This window comes from Tiliqua scincoides, chromosome 14 (assembly GCF_035046505.1).
Source record: "Tiliqua scincoides isolate rTilSci1 chromosome 14, rTilSci1.hap2, whole genome shotgun sequence".
In the NCBI taxonomy this organism is placed as follows: Eukaryota; Metazoa; Chordata; class Lepidosauria; order Squamata; family Scincidae; genus Tiliqua; species Tiliqua scincoides.
In genome coordinates this window covers 1580518-1598054 of record NC_089834.1, presented here as the reverse complement: position 1 = coordinate 1598054, position 17537 = coordinate 1580518, and the positions used below count along the sequence as shown (strand labels likewise).

Sequence of the window (17537 nt, the reverse complement as noted above, 5' to 3'; positions counted from 1 at the left end):
GCTTTCCTGTTCCTGGCTTGTTTCCTGTAGTGTTCCTTGTTTGCCCTGCCAGCCCCCTCTGGCTGGTTGAGGTGAGCCAACCTGCTTTGCCCACTTCGAGGGCAGTGAAGCCTCCCCACCCTGAGCATGGGGTGCCTGCTCCAGGGTCAGTCGGGGGTCAGGGCCTCTGGGAGAGGCCCTGTCAATGTTAAACATTAAAATAAATGTGAGCTTTCAGTCCAGATGCAAAACCCACACAGACATGGTGAGAATGGGCAGACTCCATACAGTGGAGGAATTGGGTTTTTTCCTCATCAACTTTATAACAAAACAACTTTGAACTAAACGACATCAAATGAGGACTTGCTTTGTCCAGTCATTTGGTGGGGCAGTAGCTGGGTGTCTTGGGGTGCAATCCTAACCAACTTTCCAGCACCGAGGTAAGGGCAATGCAATTTCGAGGTCAGGGAGCAAACATTGCCTTACCTTGAGGAGGCCTCTGTGACTGCCCTCCAAGTGCAACATGCAGCACATGCCCCACTGGCACAGCTATGCCAGTATTGGAAAGTTGGCAAAGAATGCACCCTTGGTCACTTAGTCCAGCTGAAGTCATGTGGGATCAAGACTTGTAGGCAGAGCCTTAGCAACCGAACCTGACACCAGATTTCTGATGTTCTTTCCTCTCCCAGATCATCGACTGCAGCATGGCGGTTCAGGAGGAGCCCAAGGAGCCATTTGTGTCCTCAGTGCTTCCCTGGATCATCCTCCACCGGGTCATTCAGCACGAAGAGGACAACTTCCGCTCTCTCTGCTGCGATCAAGGGGAGCAGATGCAAAATCAGAGCGAGGAAGGTGGGGTTGGGAGCCTCCTCTTTGGAGCCGCATGTTGTTTTATTGATCCAGGGCATTGTGAAGACAATCAGAAACAATTGTGGTCCATTCTGAGCATTTGCAGTGGGTCTAGAGAGAGGGGGGCTAGTTCAGTCCAAATACCTTCGATCAATAGTTTCCAAACAGTGGGTCAGGATCCAATTTTGTTGGGTCATGAAACTGACAAGCTGTTAGGAAAATGTACTGAGCCCTACGGAAATCAAAATGGAGCAGCATGTGCACATTTGCTCACAAGTAGGCGAGCGTGCCTTGGTCCACTTTGAAGGGCAGGCCGAGGGGAACGCAGCACCACCAGAAAGATCCCAATCCTATGAACGCAGGCCCCAACAAACCCTCGAGAAGGAAGTGTCCCGTCCCCCCCAAAAGCAGATAAGGAAAATATATCGATCCCTATGGAAAGTGAAGCTTCTTCTAGAAGGCCAAGGGAAGGGAACTGCAAGGCCACCAGAATGGTCCTAATCTCATGGAGTTCAACATGTACAATAGGTGGTTCTCCCCCCTCGCCACCATAGTAAAAAAGGATAAAGGCAGAGACTTGAGCGGCTGGTAAAGTGAAACATTTCAGTCTCATAAAGCTCGGTGAGTGCCACTAGTGTGTCGTTTTACAGAGTAGGTCCTGGTGCTAAGAAGTTTGGTGATGAATAAGCATGGATTCTGTGGAAATGTCTGTTCCAAAACAGGCTAAAATAGCAGTGGTTGACTGAAGCACAACACTCTGCAAACCCATTCTGTGTTGTTTGTAACGTCGTTCCTCGGCCTTGATGCAGGATGGATCACTAAGGAAACAAATGCATTGTTGCTGTATTGATCCTTGTCAGAGCAGGTATTGAGTAAAACAGGAGTGTCAGACTTGTTTCGTACAGAGGGCCGAAGTTAGCATTCAGGGTGCCTGCTGAGGGCCGGAAGTGACGTCAATAAGCAAAAAGTGACGTCATTAAGCAAAAAGTGACATCATTAAGCAACTGTTAGCCAGAAATCAGCACTTTGTTATATAGAAGCTTATTAACTGCAAACGGCAGGAGAGAAAATATTCAAATCTTGATCATATTTCAAGATATGGGAAAACCCAATTTTCATGTGGGCTGCTGTTTCAGCAGTAACACCTCAGCACCCGAGAGCCTGAGGGCCAGATAAAAAGCTTACAGGGGCCGCATCCAGCCCCCGGGCCTTATGTTTGACACCCCTGGAGTAAAATGTTTGGGTAATTCTATCTGTGCTGGGTAACTTTGAGCCAAGTTGACCGACCATCTTCGCTGCGGCTAAGGAAGGCCCCAATCCTAACCAACATTCCAGCTCTGACGCAGCACATGCCCCATTGGCACAGCTGCATCCTGCAGTTGGGTGGCAGTCAGAGAACCCTCTTCAAGGTAAGGGAATGTTTGTTGCCTTACCTTGGAGCTGCATTGCCTTTACCTCAGTGCTGGAAAGTTGGTTAGGATTGCGCCCAAAGAGGTGGACCGGCAGCTCATTCCCCAGTTGGCCAGGTCATCCTGCTTGATGCATCTTGGCTGTGGCTTTTGCTGGTTCTCCAGCTTCCCATTGTCCCCTTTGTTAAGTGCTGGGAATTCTGACCAGTCCTCACAAAGAATCGTGTACTCATTTTTTCATCCTGAGGACAACAGATATGCCAGCAAAGCCTTGCTTGGTACAGAGTTTGTGCAGTGTTTTTAGCAGCTAAAAATGGCCCTGTGAGGCCTGTTCTGTCTACCTCTGCTGGGGTTGTTGGACTGATGGCTGGATTCTGCATATTAAGCATGGGATGGAGAGAGTGGATAGAGGGATGTTCTTTTCCCTCTCACGAAACACCAGAACCAGGGAACAGCCACTAAAATTGAGTGTAAGGAGAATTAGAAAAGGGAAAAATTTATTGACCCTGTGTGTGATTAATCTGGAACTCCAGGCACAGGATGTGGTGATGGCACCTGTACTAGATGTCCAGGAAACTGGACAGATTGATGGAGGAAAAGCCCATCACAGGTTACAGGCCATGATGGGTTTGTGCAACTTCCTGTTTTTAGGCTACCTTAGAATGCCAGGTGCAAGGGAGTGGCAGAAGGATGCAGGTATCTAGTTGACTTGTGTGCTCCCTGAGGTATCTGGTGGCCACTGAGAAATGCAGGAAGCTGAACTGGATGGACCTTTAGCCTGACCCAGCAGGGCTCTTCTGATGTTCTTATTTTCTCTTTTCATTAACAGGGGCCCCAACTGTAGACACCCCTATGCTCCCCTCTTCCCTTATGCTGCTCAACACCGCTCATGAATACCTGGGAAGGAGATCATGGTGCTGCAACTCAGATGGAGCCCTTCTTAAATTCTATGTGAGTTATAATCTTTCAGGTGCTTGTATCTCTCTCTTTAAAAACAACAACAACAAAAAAGCCTCTTGTTTCTCACCCCAACTTGATAGAGATTGATAAAATGCCCAAGGTTGTAGAGGGAGAGAGAAATGGTTCTCCTTTTTCCTGTAATGCTAGAACCCAGTGTCAACCCAGTGCGGTTGGCTGACCAAAGACTTGGGGCAGGCAGAGAAAAATGCTGCTTCATGCAATGCGTGATGAAATAGTGCCATTTGCTAATATGATGACCCTGTTTAGAACTATGGATGCCTGTTAGCCATGACAGCTTCACCTCCAAGGCAGAAAGTTCTCCTTGCTCCACTGTCCACAGAAGTCTCCTGGATGGCAGCAACAGCTGCTTTGGTTCTTTACTCAGTGTGTGGTTGGTCTGTGGAACTCCTTGCCACAGGATGTGGTGATGGTGACTGGCCTGGACGCCTTTAAAAGGGGATTGGACAAGTTTCTGGAGGAAAAATCCATTACGGGGTACAAGCCATGATGTGTATGCACAACCTCCTGATTTTAGAAATGGGCTATGTCAGAATGCCAGATGCAAGGGAGGGCACCAGGATGAGGTCTCTTGTTACCTGGTGTGCTCCCTGGGGCATTTGGTGGGCCGCTGTGAGATACAGGAAGCTGGACTAGATGGGCCTATGGCCTGATCCAGTGGGGCTGTTCTTATGTTCCTCTAGGACCCCTGCTAATTGGGTAAGAGACACTTTTTCAAGTGGGTGTTCCTTTTTTAGCAGGGGGAGAGGAACTGGCCCACCTCACCCCAGCACTGTCTGTTCTAGTGGCTGTCTGCTGGTATTCATTTGCATCTTTTTAGATTGTCAGCCCTTTTGGGACAGGGAGCCATTTAGTTATTTGATTTTTCTCTGTAAACCGCTTTGTGAACTTTTAGTTGAAAAGCGGTGTATAAATATTGTTAATTAATTAATAATAGGACAGGGGTGGGCAACCTGCAGCCCATGGACCAGATCTGACCTGCCAGCTTAAGTCCTCCTTAGAGGTCTTGGGAGGCAAAACTTCCCAAGTTGCCCCACCTGGACAGGGAATGGCAGAGCTGCCTGCCCAGGCTCATGGAGTCCCTGTCCTGCACAGCCATTTCTGAGAGTTGGGCAACTTGGAAGTTTGGTGATGATTTGATGACGTCATCGCTCAACATCTGGCCCCCTTTACTGAAAAGGTTGCTGACCCCTGCTCTAGGACATGTTAGAATACATCTGAAATGGAATGGCAGGCCAAACTGGAGGAGTTAGGCAACAGACTTGGAGACTTTTCCACAGAAGGAGAAAGCAACTGCAGCACTGACATGCATCTGTATTTAAGATTTCTATACCGCTGTTCCTGCCTTAAGCCATTTTTGCCCAACGTTACACATACGCAACAGGGACCAAATGTGTATACCTGTGGGCTGGGCAAAAATGGGTTAAAGCAGTGAACAACAATAAAAAATACTATAATAAGACCATTAAAAACAGCTAAAATGATTCAGGAGCAGTTAAAAAGATGTAAAAACAGCATGTAACATAAAAGTAGCGACAGAAAGCCTATAGATATTAGTTTTAAGAGGGCTCCCTCGGAGGTTCCTCCCTCCTCAAATGCCGTGTAGAATGCATAGGTTTTTAAACCCCACCAGAAATCACGTAAAGAGGGATCTGTCCACAGATTTTTCTGGTAGTAGAGTCCAGAAATGTGGTTACACAAGGCCTCACAACTTTCCGCCATACCTTTGGCTTCAGATAGTGACAGTATCCTAAGCAGGGCCCTGCCTTGTCGATCATAGGGGACAGGCAGGATTATACGGGGGGAAGGTGGTCCTTAAAGTGTTCCCGTCCTATGCCATCAATTTATGGGGAGTCTTCCCCATTTTGTCACAGTGCAGAATTTCATCCCAGCTCTGTGTTTTATCCTGTGGACAAGTGAGCCAATCCCTTGCCTCCTCAAAGGCGTGCCCTTTGCTTGCTTGCTTCTTTCTTGCATTTCTACTTAGTAGACCAGAGATGTGGTCTTTTAGCACAGCAGGCACCAAACCCTGGCCCATGAACCAGATCCAGTGTAGTGAAAAAACTGTCTCTGCATGGTGTAGAGCTTTCTGATCCATGCTGCAGCATCTTACAACCCGATCTCCTCAGAAGCTTGTGCCCAGAAACTGGGTGGCCACTTCTGCCCAGAAATTGGGGCACAGAGTCTGCTGGGGCGACAAGCATTGGAAGCGACTGCCCAGTGAGAGTTGATGAGATGGGGTTCAAAAATAGGATGCTGCAGTGTGGAACTGAAAGTGCTGCATGGGAATGACTGTTTCATGACGCAGCGGTCCACAGTATGTAGACAGTTGTTTTAGCAGAATGTGGCGGGACCTTTCCTGGGAAGCAGCATTGAAGCTCACAAAGCATTATACAGTCAAGTTGCACGGTGAGCACAACTTCTAACAAACACAAATGCTTGTGGAATAAGAGCGTGTTGTGTTGACCCTGTGTTTTGGTTGTTCCTGCAGTTGATACTGTGATGCTTTTCCAGGTGCGGGTCCTGCAAAAGGAGCTTTTGGCTTCCACCTCTGAAGACACCCACCCCTACAAGGAGGAGCTGGAGACGGCCCTGGAGCAGTGCTTCTACTGCCTGTACAGCTTCCCAAGCAAGAAGAGCAAAGCTCGGTACTTGGAAGAGCATTCCACGCAGCAGGTGAGAGCCGGTCTAGGACAACAGTCTCCTTGTGCTGAAGGTCAGGGTTAATATACTACATACCCTCCATTCCTGGTAGCATAACCAACAACCCAGGACTTAACTTTGAAGAACACTCTTCCCACATTCAGATTCTCCTATCAGAATCAGAGAGCTTAAGATCAAAATGTTGAGCTCAGATAAAACCAGAGATTTCCCCCATAATATAAAACAGCATTTCTCAAACTGTGGGTCTAGACCCACTTGGTGGGTTGTGACCCGATTTCTGGTGGGACCCTCAGAGCCTTCAGTGAAAACACAGGTGATGTAAAGATCAGATAGTTAATTGCCTCCAATTCTGAGGCTATTCAAAAAACAGCTGAGCTCTTGCAGTTTGCTAGCTTGTGTTAACTATAAAGAGATAAATGTTTGAGTGACTTTTTTCTGCTATGTTTTTTTTCATCATAAAGGTGGTAGGGGCAGGTGGAGTCTCATCACTGAGCCCTTCAAACCTTGAGGCTCTTCATTAGGGCTGCCTCGTTATGAGAAATGGATCCAGTTTTTTGCAAATAAATAAAACATTACTTGTAAATAATAACAAAAATTTTCTCAATCACTTTTTTAAAAGTCTTGTAAAGTGCGGTGGGTCCCAAGAGAGTGTCATTTTTAAAAGTGGGCCCTGGTACTAAAAAGTTTGGGAACCACTGCTATAAAACATAATAAACTTTTTTAGACTACTCTTTAACTCTCATTTATTCAGCTGCAGCTAACAGTCCCAACTATGAATCATCAGAAGTACCACTGTTGCAAAACTTGTCAGCATTCAAGCATACCCCCCACAGGAGAATAGAAGATGGAGGCAGGATGGTAGGCAGGAAAGAGAAGCCTTCTGCACCCTCTCTTATAAGAAACCTAATCCAATCAAACTCCTCTAAAAATAAAACACAGCTGACTCACGGCTGAGAAAATAACTCCTTGGGCTATGCTTCGTCCCAATAAAAACCAAGGAATAATGCAAACTACTGCCCCACTAGATGGAGCTCTTAACCCACAGCTTATAAGAAGTCAGAGTCAAGCATCAACCCAAACCCTATTTGTGTGGCAGGCAGTGAATCAGGCCCACGTGTTCCCAGCCAGATATGCCTCTGGGCAGCCTTCGGCCTTCCCTGTGACCTGTCCCCAGTTACATCATTTTATGCTTGGGCTTATCCTTGTGTTTCTTGCCATGGAATTAGGCCACTGTGTTTCCTTGGTGCCCAGGGGTTTGGGTTGAATTTGTAGTTGACTGGAGCATTGCAACGTATGTGAAAGGGGTTCCTCTATCACTTTGGAGAATGTTGATCTGTGGCCAAATGTTGGTCAACGCATTTGGGGTCAGTGGAGCTGAGAATTCAGCTGTGGTCTGACTGGAGAGAAGTCAGCTGTTTCCTGGGTCCATGTGTGTACTTTGGTCACCTTGAAACTTGTCACCTTCTCTCCTTGCATTTTCTCTCCCAGGTGGATCTTATGTGGGAAGACGCCTTGTTCATGTTCGAGTATTTCAAACCCAAGACCCTCCCTGAGTTTGACAGCTACAAAACCAGCACAGTTTCTGCTGACCTGGCCAATCTTCTGAAGAAGATGGCCACCATTGTCCCCCGGACAGGCAAGCCCATGTTGAGGCTTGACGAAGTGTCCAGCTACATTGAAGGGACCCTGAGCAAGGTATGTGGGTCTGGCTTCTGGCAAGTTGATTCACAGGAATAAAAAAGCCAGGTGCCAGAATCATACTTTTTCCTGAAGTTGCTGCCTTCATCTGGCTGTGTGACAAGCTGGTTGACTGGCTGTGGCCATTTGGTGGTGAAGGCATTTGGCATTTGGAATTATACTTCTGTTAAAGCACAGGCAGCCCTCCACCTCAAATGTAGCTAAAAGTCTTCAGCAAAAGGTCTGCGGGAGAGAGCAGCATGTGGCCACTTCAGGCATAAAACAGTGGTGGCCTTTCGGAGACATGCTGTAATCGGACACAATGAAGTGACCCCCCTGAGGACGGACTTTCCTATTGAGCATTTCTTGCAAGGAGACCCTTCTCCTCCTCTGTTGAGGAAGCAGTGAATCTTGGGCAGGCCACAATGTGCCTGTGTGCTTCAGGGAATGAAGAGTCTCCTGCCCGCACGGGCACTGTTTTGTTGGGGGTACATTGAGAGAGTTCTTCGACTCCCTGGCAACTCCTGTGGGTGCCTCTCCCCGCCCCTGTTCCTTTAACTGGGCATTTTCCATTCACTCATTTGCTGTTTTCTTCACTTTTATGGCTATCATTTGTTGACTTTTTCTCTGCAGTGCTCAGGATGTATTGTGAGAAACTGGGAGGGGCCTCTTTCCATAGACATGGATAGGCACAGTCAGTGGTTCCCAGCTTCCTGTCCCTTTAAGACAGGATTGGGACCCAGCAGAAGGACCCATAGGTGACAGCGCCCGTCACTTCTGGGTTCTCCTTACCACTGTTGCATACCTGGATAAACTGGGTAAATAAGAAACCCTGTTCTTACCTTCCTGTACTTAGTGGCAGCGGGGAGAACCCGGAAGTGACGGGTGCCATTTCCTAAGGGCTCCACCGATTCTCTACCCTCCTTTAGGGGAAAGGATTTTTCAAACATGGTACCTGGGGGGTCACGACTCCCAGGTTGGAAACCACTGTACTAAGTGGTACACTTACTAAGGAGTAACCCACACTAGGATTCTGTATGTCTCCTGTAAAGAACAACTCTCCAAAAGTGAGTGTGATGAGTCTAGTGTTCCCTTTGCTCCTTGGTTGTCAGGTGCCAGCTCTCCCTGAGGGTGCTGACTACTCCCCTCCAGTTGTGACGGAGCTGTACTACCTCCTGGCCGACTACCACTTCAAGAACAAGGAGCAGTCCAAGGCCATCAAGTTCTACATGCATGACATCTGCATCTGCCCCAACAGGTCAACCCAGTGCCGCCGCCCCCCCCCCCCCCCCCGAGAATCAGGCCTTGGCCTGTGTTTACCTGCACTTCTCAGGGGCACCTAATTTCAGTGGCTGCCCAATGCTTGCCCACCCTTCTGCTGTACCACCTCTGGGAGGTGTTCTGAGGCCCTCCAGTTGTGGGCTCAACATCCGTGGGTATTCAAATCTGTGGGATAAGGAGGGCCCACTGTATAATGTCATGGGTACCTTTGAAAAAGAGGGAATATGAGAATATGAGGAGTGTTGAAAAGGAAAGGGGAGAGGCCCAGAGGGGTGGCTGCTGTTGTGCTCGACTACTGTCTGCTGCTCCGCTTTCCAGGTTTGATTCCTGGGCTGGTATGGCTCTGGCACGGGCCAGTCGAATCCAGGACAAGCTGAATTCCAATGAGCTGAAGAGCGACGGGCCCATCTGGAAGCATGCCACCCCAGTGCTGAACTGCTTCCGGAGAGCACTGGAGATCGACGGCTCAAATCTCTCCCTGTGGATCGAGTACGGCGCTATGTCCTACACTCTGCACTCGTTTGCGTCTAGGCAACTGAAGCAGTGGAAGGCGGAGCTGCCACCCGAGGTGGTGCAGCAGGTGAGGAGGGCGGGCTTGGAGTGCCAACACCCTGGGTTCCACTGAACCCATTTTTGCCCAGCCTGCAGGTATATTTATTTGGTCCCTGTTATGTCTGTGCAACATTGGGCAGAAATGGCTTGAGGTGCTTATCTGAGGTCCATGGCAGATGTTTGGTTTTCTGTGGCAAAATGCGTCTGTGCGGTTGTGATTATATGTTCACTACAATCCAGGGCTTTTGTTGCAGCAAAAACCACACCATTCCCTTCTCTATGTGCCTCCAGTCCTCTCCTGGCAGACTTCCTGCAAACTCTGTCCACTTTGAAAGGGCAGGCTGAGATGGACGCATTGCCACTAGTATTGATGAATGCAGGCCCCCCCAAAACTCTCCAGGATGGAAGGTTCCCCCCCCAAGCTGTCAAGGAAAACGTATTGAGCCCTATAGAAAGTGAATCTGAGCTGCATGTGCACTTTTACTCATGAGTAGGCAACTGTACCTCAGCTCCTGTCAAAGACCAAGCGAAGGGGAACTCGAGGCGACCAGAAGGATCCCAATTCCGTGAACATGGAGCTCAAGAGACACTCCAAAATGGAGGGGACAATAGTAAAAAGGATAAAAACAGACTTGAGCGACTGGTAAAGTGAAACTTCTAAACAAAAGTGTCGTAAATCTAGGTGGGTCCCGATAGAGTGTCATTTTAAAGAGTGGGTCCCTGTGCTAAAAAGTTAGAAGGGCACTGCACTAAAGACTTGAGCCTTCTCTGACGTGGCCTTCTTTGCAGGTTTAAACTGTGCAAGAGCTGTGAGGTCACAGGGTTTTACAAATGGCAAGTCTTCTTCTAAGACAGTCAGCAAGTGAGGTGGGAAGGACTGAGGTCTGCCGTTACCTAAAAGCCTGTGGGGCAGCTTCTTCCATGCCATGAGCTTGGCCTGAACTGTAGTCGCCTGGCAGCACCCAGCACCCAAGCATGCCTGCAGACAAAAGGTGTAGTCAGCCGGGTTGCCCTCCTGTCGCTGCCGAGACCTGAGCCTGCCTCTTCCTCTTCCAGATGGAGGGGAGGCGGGACAGCATGCTGGAGACGGCCAAGCAGTGCTTCACGTCGGCTTCCCGCTGTGAGGGTGACGGGGATGAGGAGGAGTGGCTGATCCATTACATGCTGGGCAAGATTGCGGAGAAGCAAAAGCAGCCACCCATAGTCTACCTCCTCCACTACAAGCAGGCGGGCCACTTCCTGCACGAGGAGGCAGCCAGGTACCCCAAGAAGATCCACTACCACAACCCTCCAGAGCTCGCAATGGAGGCCCTGGAGGTAAGACCCAGAGGCTAAACATGGGGGGGGGGGAGCGGAGGCCCCATGAGCACCCCCAAGCAAAAGATTTACCGATGGATTATCTTCCCGCATCAGGAGCCGTATCCCCACGGTTGTAATCACTGTCTAATTCCAGTCCAATATATATATATATATAATTAACATCTGCACTTGCTACATAACGTTTGCTTCACTTTGGTCCCAGGAGAGCTAAAGAAACAGCCATTTCTTGCAGAAAGGGTCTGCATTTTGTCTCTGCCCCCCCCAGGTGTTTTACAGACAGTTTATTAAGGGCCACGACTGTTCGTATTTCCAGCTTCCAGTAGAGATCTGCACCTCCCCATCCCTCAGGTCTCCTGCTCCGCTTAGAGGCAGAGCTGTTTTGGCTGCCTGAAAGCCTGCTTTGGCCCTCTGGGGCACATCGGCCCCTCAAAGGTGTAGGCCAAGTCGCCTCTTCTTAATTGGCCATAGCTTCCCCACCATGCTGTCATCTTGCCAAGGGCAGTCAGGCAGGGGGTGACTTGGAGACCTCTTGAGTTGCATCTTCTGGGAGCTTGCAGAGGTTTACCCTGCAATATCTTCCTTCCTGTGCAGGTCTACTTCCGGCTCCATGCCTCCATCCTGAAGCTCGTGGGGGAGGCTGACTCTGGAGTGGACGCAGAGCTGCTGGTCACGTTTATGAAGGAAGCAGCTGAGGGGCCTTTTGCCAGGGGTGAGGAGAAGAACACGCCCAAAATCACCGAAAAGTGAGTGCCGGCGTGCTTGAGACTCCTTTTGGGTCCTTTACGAGTCTGTGGAAAGGAGGCAGACAGGGCTTCAACAGGGCAGTCAGAACTGTGCCATTCTGATGTGCTGGCTCTGTTCCATGCAGAGTGCTTTAACCCTGGAGCAGAGTAGCAGGATTAATCCTTGCTTTGAGATCTGCTCATCGTAATTAGGGCAGTGGGGTGAGCTGAGCTGAGCCGCTTCTGTAACCTCTCCAGAATGGCACCATTTGAATGCCTTTGTACGTTGGATCTTTGAGAGATAGGAAGTGGCAATTGTCCTGGATGTCAGGAGTCTCCAGCCATTTTCAATCTAGAAGGATCCACCAGTCTTTCATCCCAAACCCCAACCTAAGGCTCCTGGTTTCCAGTACATTTGCCTGTTTTGTGCTTTCTTTCTCTTTGGAGGCTGACCAGGCACAAAGTGAGAGCAGCAGGGAGGGCTCCTGAGCGTTCAGTCATTGTGTGCAAGAGGTGATGTTGCAGGGGGTGGGTTGTTAATACAAGCACATATGAGAACAGCCTCTGTCAAGTGCCGTAGTAAGAGGTGTCCTTACGGCTGGGGTGGGGGGGGGTGTTTATGCAGTGGGTTATAGAAATAGATGGGCAAGCAGAAAAGCCTGTGGATGGGGAAAAGGGTAACGGGATGGGAGCGTAGGCTGCAGGCTTGTGATGCAGAGAGAAGGAAGTGTGTGCTGTGAGTTTTGGAAAGGCCTGAGGCTGCAGGCAGAGAAGGCAGGTGGGATGAAGAAAACCGGAAGTGGGTCGCAATAAGAGTTTTACATGCTCCGCATGTTGGGGAGCCCTGTGGAGGCTGGCATGGGACTCCCCGCACCCCTAGAAGGCTGCTTTAGGCTGTGGTGAGTCCAGCCAAGCCTCCGAGCCCTTCCAAAGCGATGTGATCCTGGCGATCGTGTTGCTGCTCCCCCCTTTTCCACCTCTTAAGGGGGCAGAGGCCAGGGCTCTCTGGCTGGGGTGTTGCGACACCCCAGTGTGAGTAGCACTGCTTTAATAGTATGGTTTTTCCTGGTGGGCGGTCTCAGGTTATAGAAAGGTAGTGGAGGGTTAGTTTCATCCAGAGAGAAAGCAGGATGTCCTTTCAGCTGGAAGATAAATGCTCAAGAAATCAAAGCCTCAGGGGTAGTTGTGAGTTGAGGGCAGGAGGTCTGGTCTAGAGGGTAGAGCCTCCATTTGCCTGAAGATTAACATCCACAAGGTCGCCAGTTCGAGGCCACCGGCACCGTGCGACCTTGAAGCAGCCGGCAAGCTGCAGCTGAGCTGTTCCATCTGCTCGGAGCGTGGGAGGATGGAGGCCAGAATGTTAAACCAGATCGGAGTGTAACAGCTTGAATGTGGTGGTTCTTGAAAGAGAGAACCTTCTTTCAATTTGTAAAAATCCCTGCGTGGATTTAATAAGCCTGCCTGTGTAAACCGCCTTGAATAAAGTCTTGAATAAAGACCAAGAAAGGCGGTATATAAATACTGTATATTATTATTATATTATTTTTGAGAATGCTGATGGATCTGATAAGTTAAGAGTTGTGTCTTTAGCACCATGAGGGGGGGGTCTTTTTTTATTTTGGGCTTGCCTCCTACCTGCTGCTTACAAAGCTTTGTTGAGTTGTTGTTTCTGCCAGATTTGATGACTTTATTGTTTTTACCCATTTAATTGACTTTGCCATCTTTTAGTATTCACTACAATCTCTGTTTTTGTGTTTTTTCTCTGCCTTGTTGTAAAAGTATCAGCAGAATGATTATGTTCTTGTTATGCAAGTGTTGTCAGCCGGACCTTGAGGAGACGAGTTGGGAGAGGGGTCTAGCCCAGGGGACTCCTCTCTGAATAGCCTAGTTTTCTGGCTAGTTGAAGCAGAATTACTACCAAAACCCCCCTCTGGCCATGACAGCGGCCCTGCAGGGCGATTCGCAAACATGTTGAAAATGGAATGGTGTGGAGGTGGACCTCTGTCATACTATGAATGAGGAGTGTTCTGTCTCAGTACCATCGCCTTGTGTTTCTTTCTTGCCAGGGAAAAGCTCTGCATGGTGGATGAGGACTCGCACTCTTCGGCAGGAACCTTGCCGGGCCCCGGGACTTCCCTCCCCTCCTCCTCCGGTCCAGGTCTGACTTCCCCACCTTACACAGCCACTCCAGTTGACCACGATTACGTCAAATGTAAAAAACCCCGTCAGCAGGCAACTCCGGATGGTACAGTCCCTGTTCTCAATACCACTGGCGCACCAGCGGGTGCTGTAATCATGCTGCGGGTGGGGGCGCTCAACTCGGGCAGATCAATTTTGCTTGCTTCCAGGAGGGCTGAAGGGTCTGTGGTAACACGGGCAATATTGTGACTCATTCGCTTCATAGCCGCTGCTGCCTCCCATCCTGCCTAGATGGAGAGGAGCGCCGGGTGTTCCGGAGTATTCCATTCCTTTCTCAGTGTAGCTGGGTGGGGTGGGGTTGGGGCGTTCCGGAGCCCACACGCTTAACAAGCAAATTGTCTGCTTTTGGAGTTGGAGAATGTTCCAGGCACTACTCCGTCAAGTTCGGATTTCCTCCATTTTGGCAGGAGGGAGATGGTAGCTGTGTGAGTGTTGTTCTCGTGGAATGGAGTGGCTGCAGTTGATTTCATCCTCTCTTCTCTTGCTCTCTCTTTTTCCTTCCCTTATTTCCAGTCACAGCCTGGCACATCTCTGTAGTTGAATGGCCAATAGCTGCTCAGCAGGTGCCCTTGTAAGTCATAGTGGCAAAGTGCCATCCAGCTCAGACTAGCGCCACAGCTAAAGAAACTGAACTGGGTTCTGGGAAACATCCTCTTTTGGGGGCAGAGAAGAAACCTAATGGTCGCCAAACTGTTCTCTTTGGGGATTCATGGATTCTATTGTGCCTGCTCTGTTTATTTTTATCGGTCTGTTTGCCTTCCAAAATAAACTGGCAGTGAGTGGGATGTGTGACCTGTAGATTGGATTGTTCAGAGTCCTCCCAGAACACATGCAGTATGGTTGCATTTTGGATGTTTCCATGTGCAGAAGACCTTCTGTGGGTGGAGCAGCTGGGTGTCAGGTTTAAGTGCAAGCATGGTGAAACTGAGCTGTGTTTATGACTTGGGAGCACGGCTGAACTCCCCTCCAGAAGACCAAAGGGTGCTTGAAGGGATGTTCTGGGGCTGCCCCCCCCCACACACACACCCATCATTTGGTGCTGCCACAGGAGTGAAAGATGCCAGGCTTGGGAGCCTTCTGCGATGGGACCGTTCCACAGAGGAGTGACAACGCCCCGCACTTGCAGACGTTCAAAATTATGCAGGAGATGGATAGAGTGGAGAGAGGGATGTTGTTCTCCTGCTCACACAACACTAGAACCAGGGAACACCCACTGACATGGACTAGTGGGAGAGTTAGAACAGACAAAACATGTCATTAATCTGTGGAACTTCTTGCCATAGGATGTATTAGTAGCACCTGGCCTGAATGCCTTTAAAAGGGGATTGGCAGATTAAATTAGGTTACAGTCCCTGGTGGGTATGTGTAACCTCCTGGTTTTAGAAGTAGGCTACCTCAGGATTCCAAGTGCAAGGGAGTGACAACAGGATGCAGGTCTCTTATTGTCTTGCGTGTTCCCAGAGGCATCTGGGCCCCTGTGAGGTGCAGGAAGCTGGAGCAGATGGGTCTTTGACCTGATCCAGTGGAGCTCTTCTTATGTAGCATTGGCCACGGCTTGGAAAGGCTGAGCTCAGCGGAAGCTGGCCCAGTGGCACAGCATCCTACAGAAGGACTTGCCTGGCCTGGCCTCGGACACAGCTTCACCCTGGTATGAGTAAATTGGTTTTTATAGTTGGGCACTGGCAGCTCAGAGACTTTCGGGGCTGCAGTGCCTGTGTTGCTGTCATTAGCACTGTCACCTTAAAAACCCACTGCTGGCTATTTTTAAATTGTGCTGGGAAGCATTTTGCTTCTGGTTTCGTAGCCACCCTGTACCAGCTGTTCACTGGTGAGGAGGGGCCAGGCCTAGTTTGGACACCTCTTCTTTTGAAACATTGATTTCGGTGCCTGTTGCCCTGCTTTGAGCAATATTGTTAAAAACAGGGTACCAGTTCTTAAGTAAGCAGGCTCTCATTACACAGATCCCGAGAGTGCCAAGGGGCTCTAATTAAAAAGATGTCTGGAGAGCCTCTCAAGGTAATGCAGGTCTTGGGGGAAAATATAGGGGCAGTGGAAATCAGCAAAGGACAAGACTGGGGCAGTCATGGAAGCAGGTGGGAGCCACTTCCGGAGGGTATCCTCTGTGCTTTTGCTCTCAAGACTGGAGAAGTTGCATGAGGGGTCCCCAAGACTGGGGTCAGGAAAGGAGATGGAAACCCAATAGTGTCAGGTCTGAAAGGGACATTAAGCTCCAGATCCCGAAGGAGGGGGCTACTTGGGGACTTGCTCAGAAGAGTAGCCCCCTTCATTTGCCAGGTCCTTTTGCAGTGGGCTCCAGCCAAGTTAGTGCTTCACTAAGGGGTTGGAGCCCTATGGCTCCCCGGAGGAAAGGACTTATTTGGCTTTGGCCTCGGAAATGCATCTCTCTTCATCCACTTTATGTGCACCCTTGAAGTACACTCTTGGGGAAGGAGGAGCAAATCATGGGCGGGAGAGCATTGCACTCCAGGGCCTGAGCACTCCACTGGTCTTTCCTCCCTGCAGCTCCTTCTTCTGAATGGCATGACGTTAAATCAGACTGTTGCTGCTCCTGCCGCTTGTCGTTTGAGTTGGTAGTCAAGATTATCCTTCTCCTTTGCTCACCCCACTCTTCTCATTAGTTTTGTACCCCTTAATCCAGTGTGTGATTCCGGCCAAGTAGCGTCCAACTTTTTTTACACTAAAAATTTGGCCTACTGGTGTGTTGCTCTACCTGTGTGTTCAGATGAGGATCAGTCATACACTGCATTTTTGCTGTATTCTTACTGGGTTCTCAGTGCCCGAGGTGGGATAAGTCCAGATGTGTGGGTGGCAACAGCAGCACGTGGAACACTTGCTGGCCAGAGAGCATGAGGTCAGCTTGTTCCGTGCAGACGTTTCTGCAAAGAAAGTGGGAAGCCACTTCCCAAATTCAAGATACACGGCCCCAGCAAGAGGGCCTTGCTTTCTAAGGTTTGCCCTGTTTTGGTGCTGTGTGTGTTGTGCTTGCCATCCAGTGCATCTGCCACCTAGTAGGGTTCTTGGCAAACTGTAGAGGAAATGCATGGCGTAGGGGACTTATTCATTCAGTAGAACAGAAAACTCGTTGTTGTTGTCACCCTCTTTGTACAGTTAAATGTGGCTTCTGTTGTTGTTGTCATCATCCTTGTCCTCCTTTCTTTTGCTGCCTGTGTATACGTGCTTTGTAACCAATATTGCCCGTGCTGCCCTAACCCTTTCTAAAACTCTTGTCTGTGGATATTCTCTCCCTGCTTTTCTACCCATCACGGCTTGCTTGAATCAGTCATGCTCAGAACTACAGGTTAACTTTCTTTGAAATCCAATGGAAACATGGTAGACAGACCTGCCAAAGCCTCCCCTCCCCGAGAAGTTGCACCCCTCCCTATAGCAGCTCCTGCAATTTCTGGCTCGTCAGTGCTTTTCCTGCACCCATCCCTTTTGTGTTCTTCATGCAAACTGATTTGGCTTCTCCTCCTCTTAGAAACACAGAGGGGTTGCAAGGCTGGTGGAGGAGAGTGGGGAATTCATTCACGCAGTGGTCTAAAGCAGGGGGTTGGATTGGCAGCCCATACATCCCAAGTGCAGAATGCTTGTCAGTCCCCAAGCCCCAGTGGACTTTCTCAGGAAGCCGTTGCCTTCTAGATTTTATGTGCTCGTCCCTGAGGCCTCCAAAAGCAAATGTTGATGAAAAGGCCTGTCACCACTTCCAGAAGGCACCAAGAGTGGAGTAACTGGCCCCTCTGGCACCCAGAAGTGCCTGACCCAGAAGTAATTGCAGTGACATGATGCCATCAGTGCCAGTTACATCTGGGTTATGGCACGCTTGGAACGCTTGCATGCCTCCCTGAGCGACTGAAGGCATTTTTAGTGGAAGAAAAAAGCTGTCAAC

At 49.5% G+C, this 17537-nt stretch overlaps 1 protein-coding gene across 5 annotated transcripts in view; it reads left to right on the top strand.

The window, feature by feature from the left end:
* CABIN1 (calcineurin binding protein 1) overlaps positions 1-17537 on the top strand; it is a 79092-nt gene that overhangs the window by 23686 nt on the left and 37869 nt on the right. For 4 of the 5 annotated variants that reach the window (XM_066609652.1, XM_066609653.1, XM_066609650.1 and 1 more), the window contains 9 exons: positions 669-831; positions 3067-3188; positions 5730-5891; positions 7368-7574; positions 8669-8814; positions 9156-9417; positions 10446-10706; positions 11301-11452; positions 13498-13676. In XM_066609652.1, coding sequence (XP_066465749.1) covers positions 669-831; positions 3067-3188; positions 5730-5891; positions 7368-7574; positions 8669-8814; positions 9156-9417; positions 10446-10706; positions 11301-11452; positions 13498-13676 — 1654 coding nt within the window. The remainder of the gene's footprint in view (positions 1-668; positions 832-3066; positions 3189-5729; positions 5892-7367; positions 7575-8668; positions 8815-9155; positions 9418-10445; positions 10707-11300; positions 11453-13497; positions 13677-17537) is intronic. The other variant, XM_066609654.1, reaches the window with a different exon arrangement.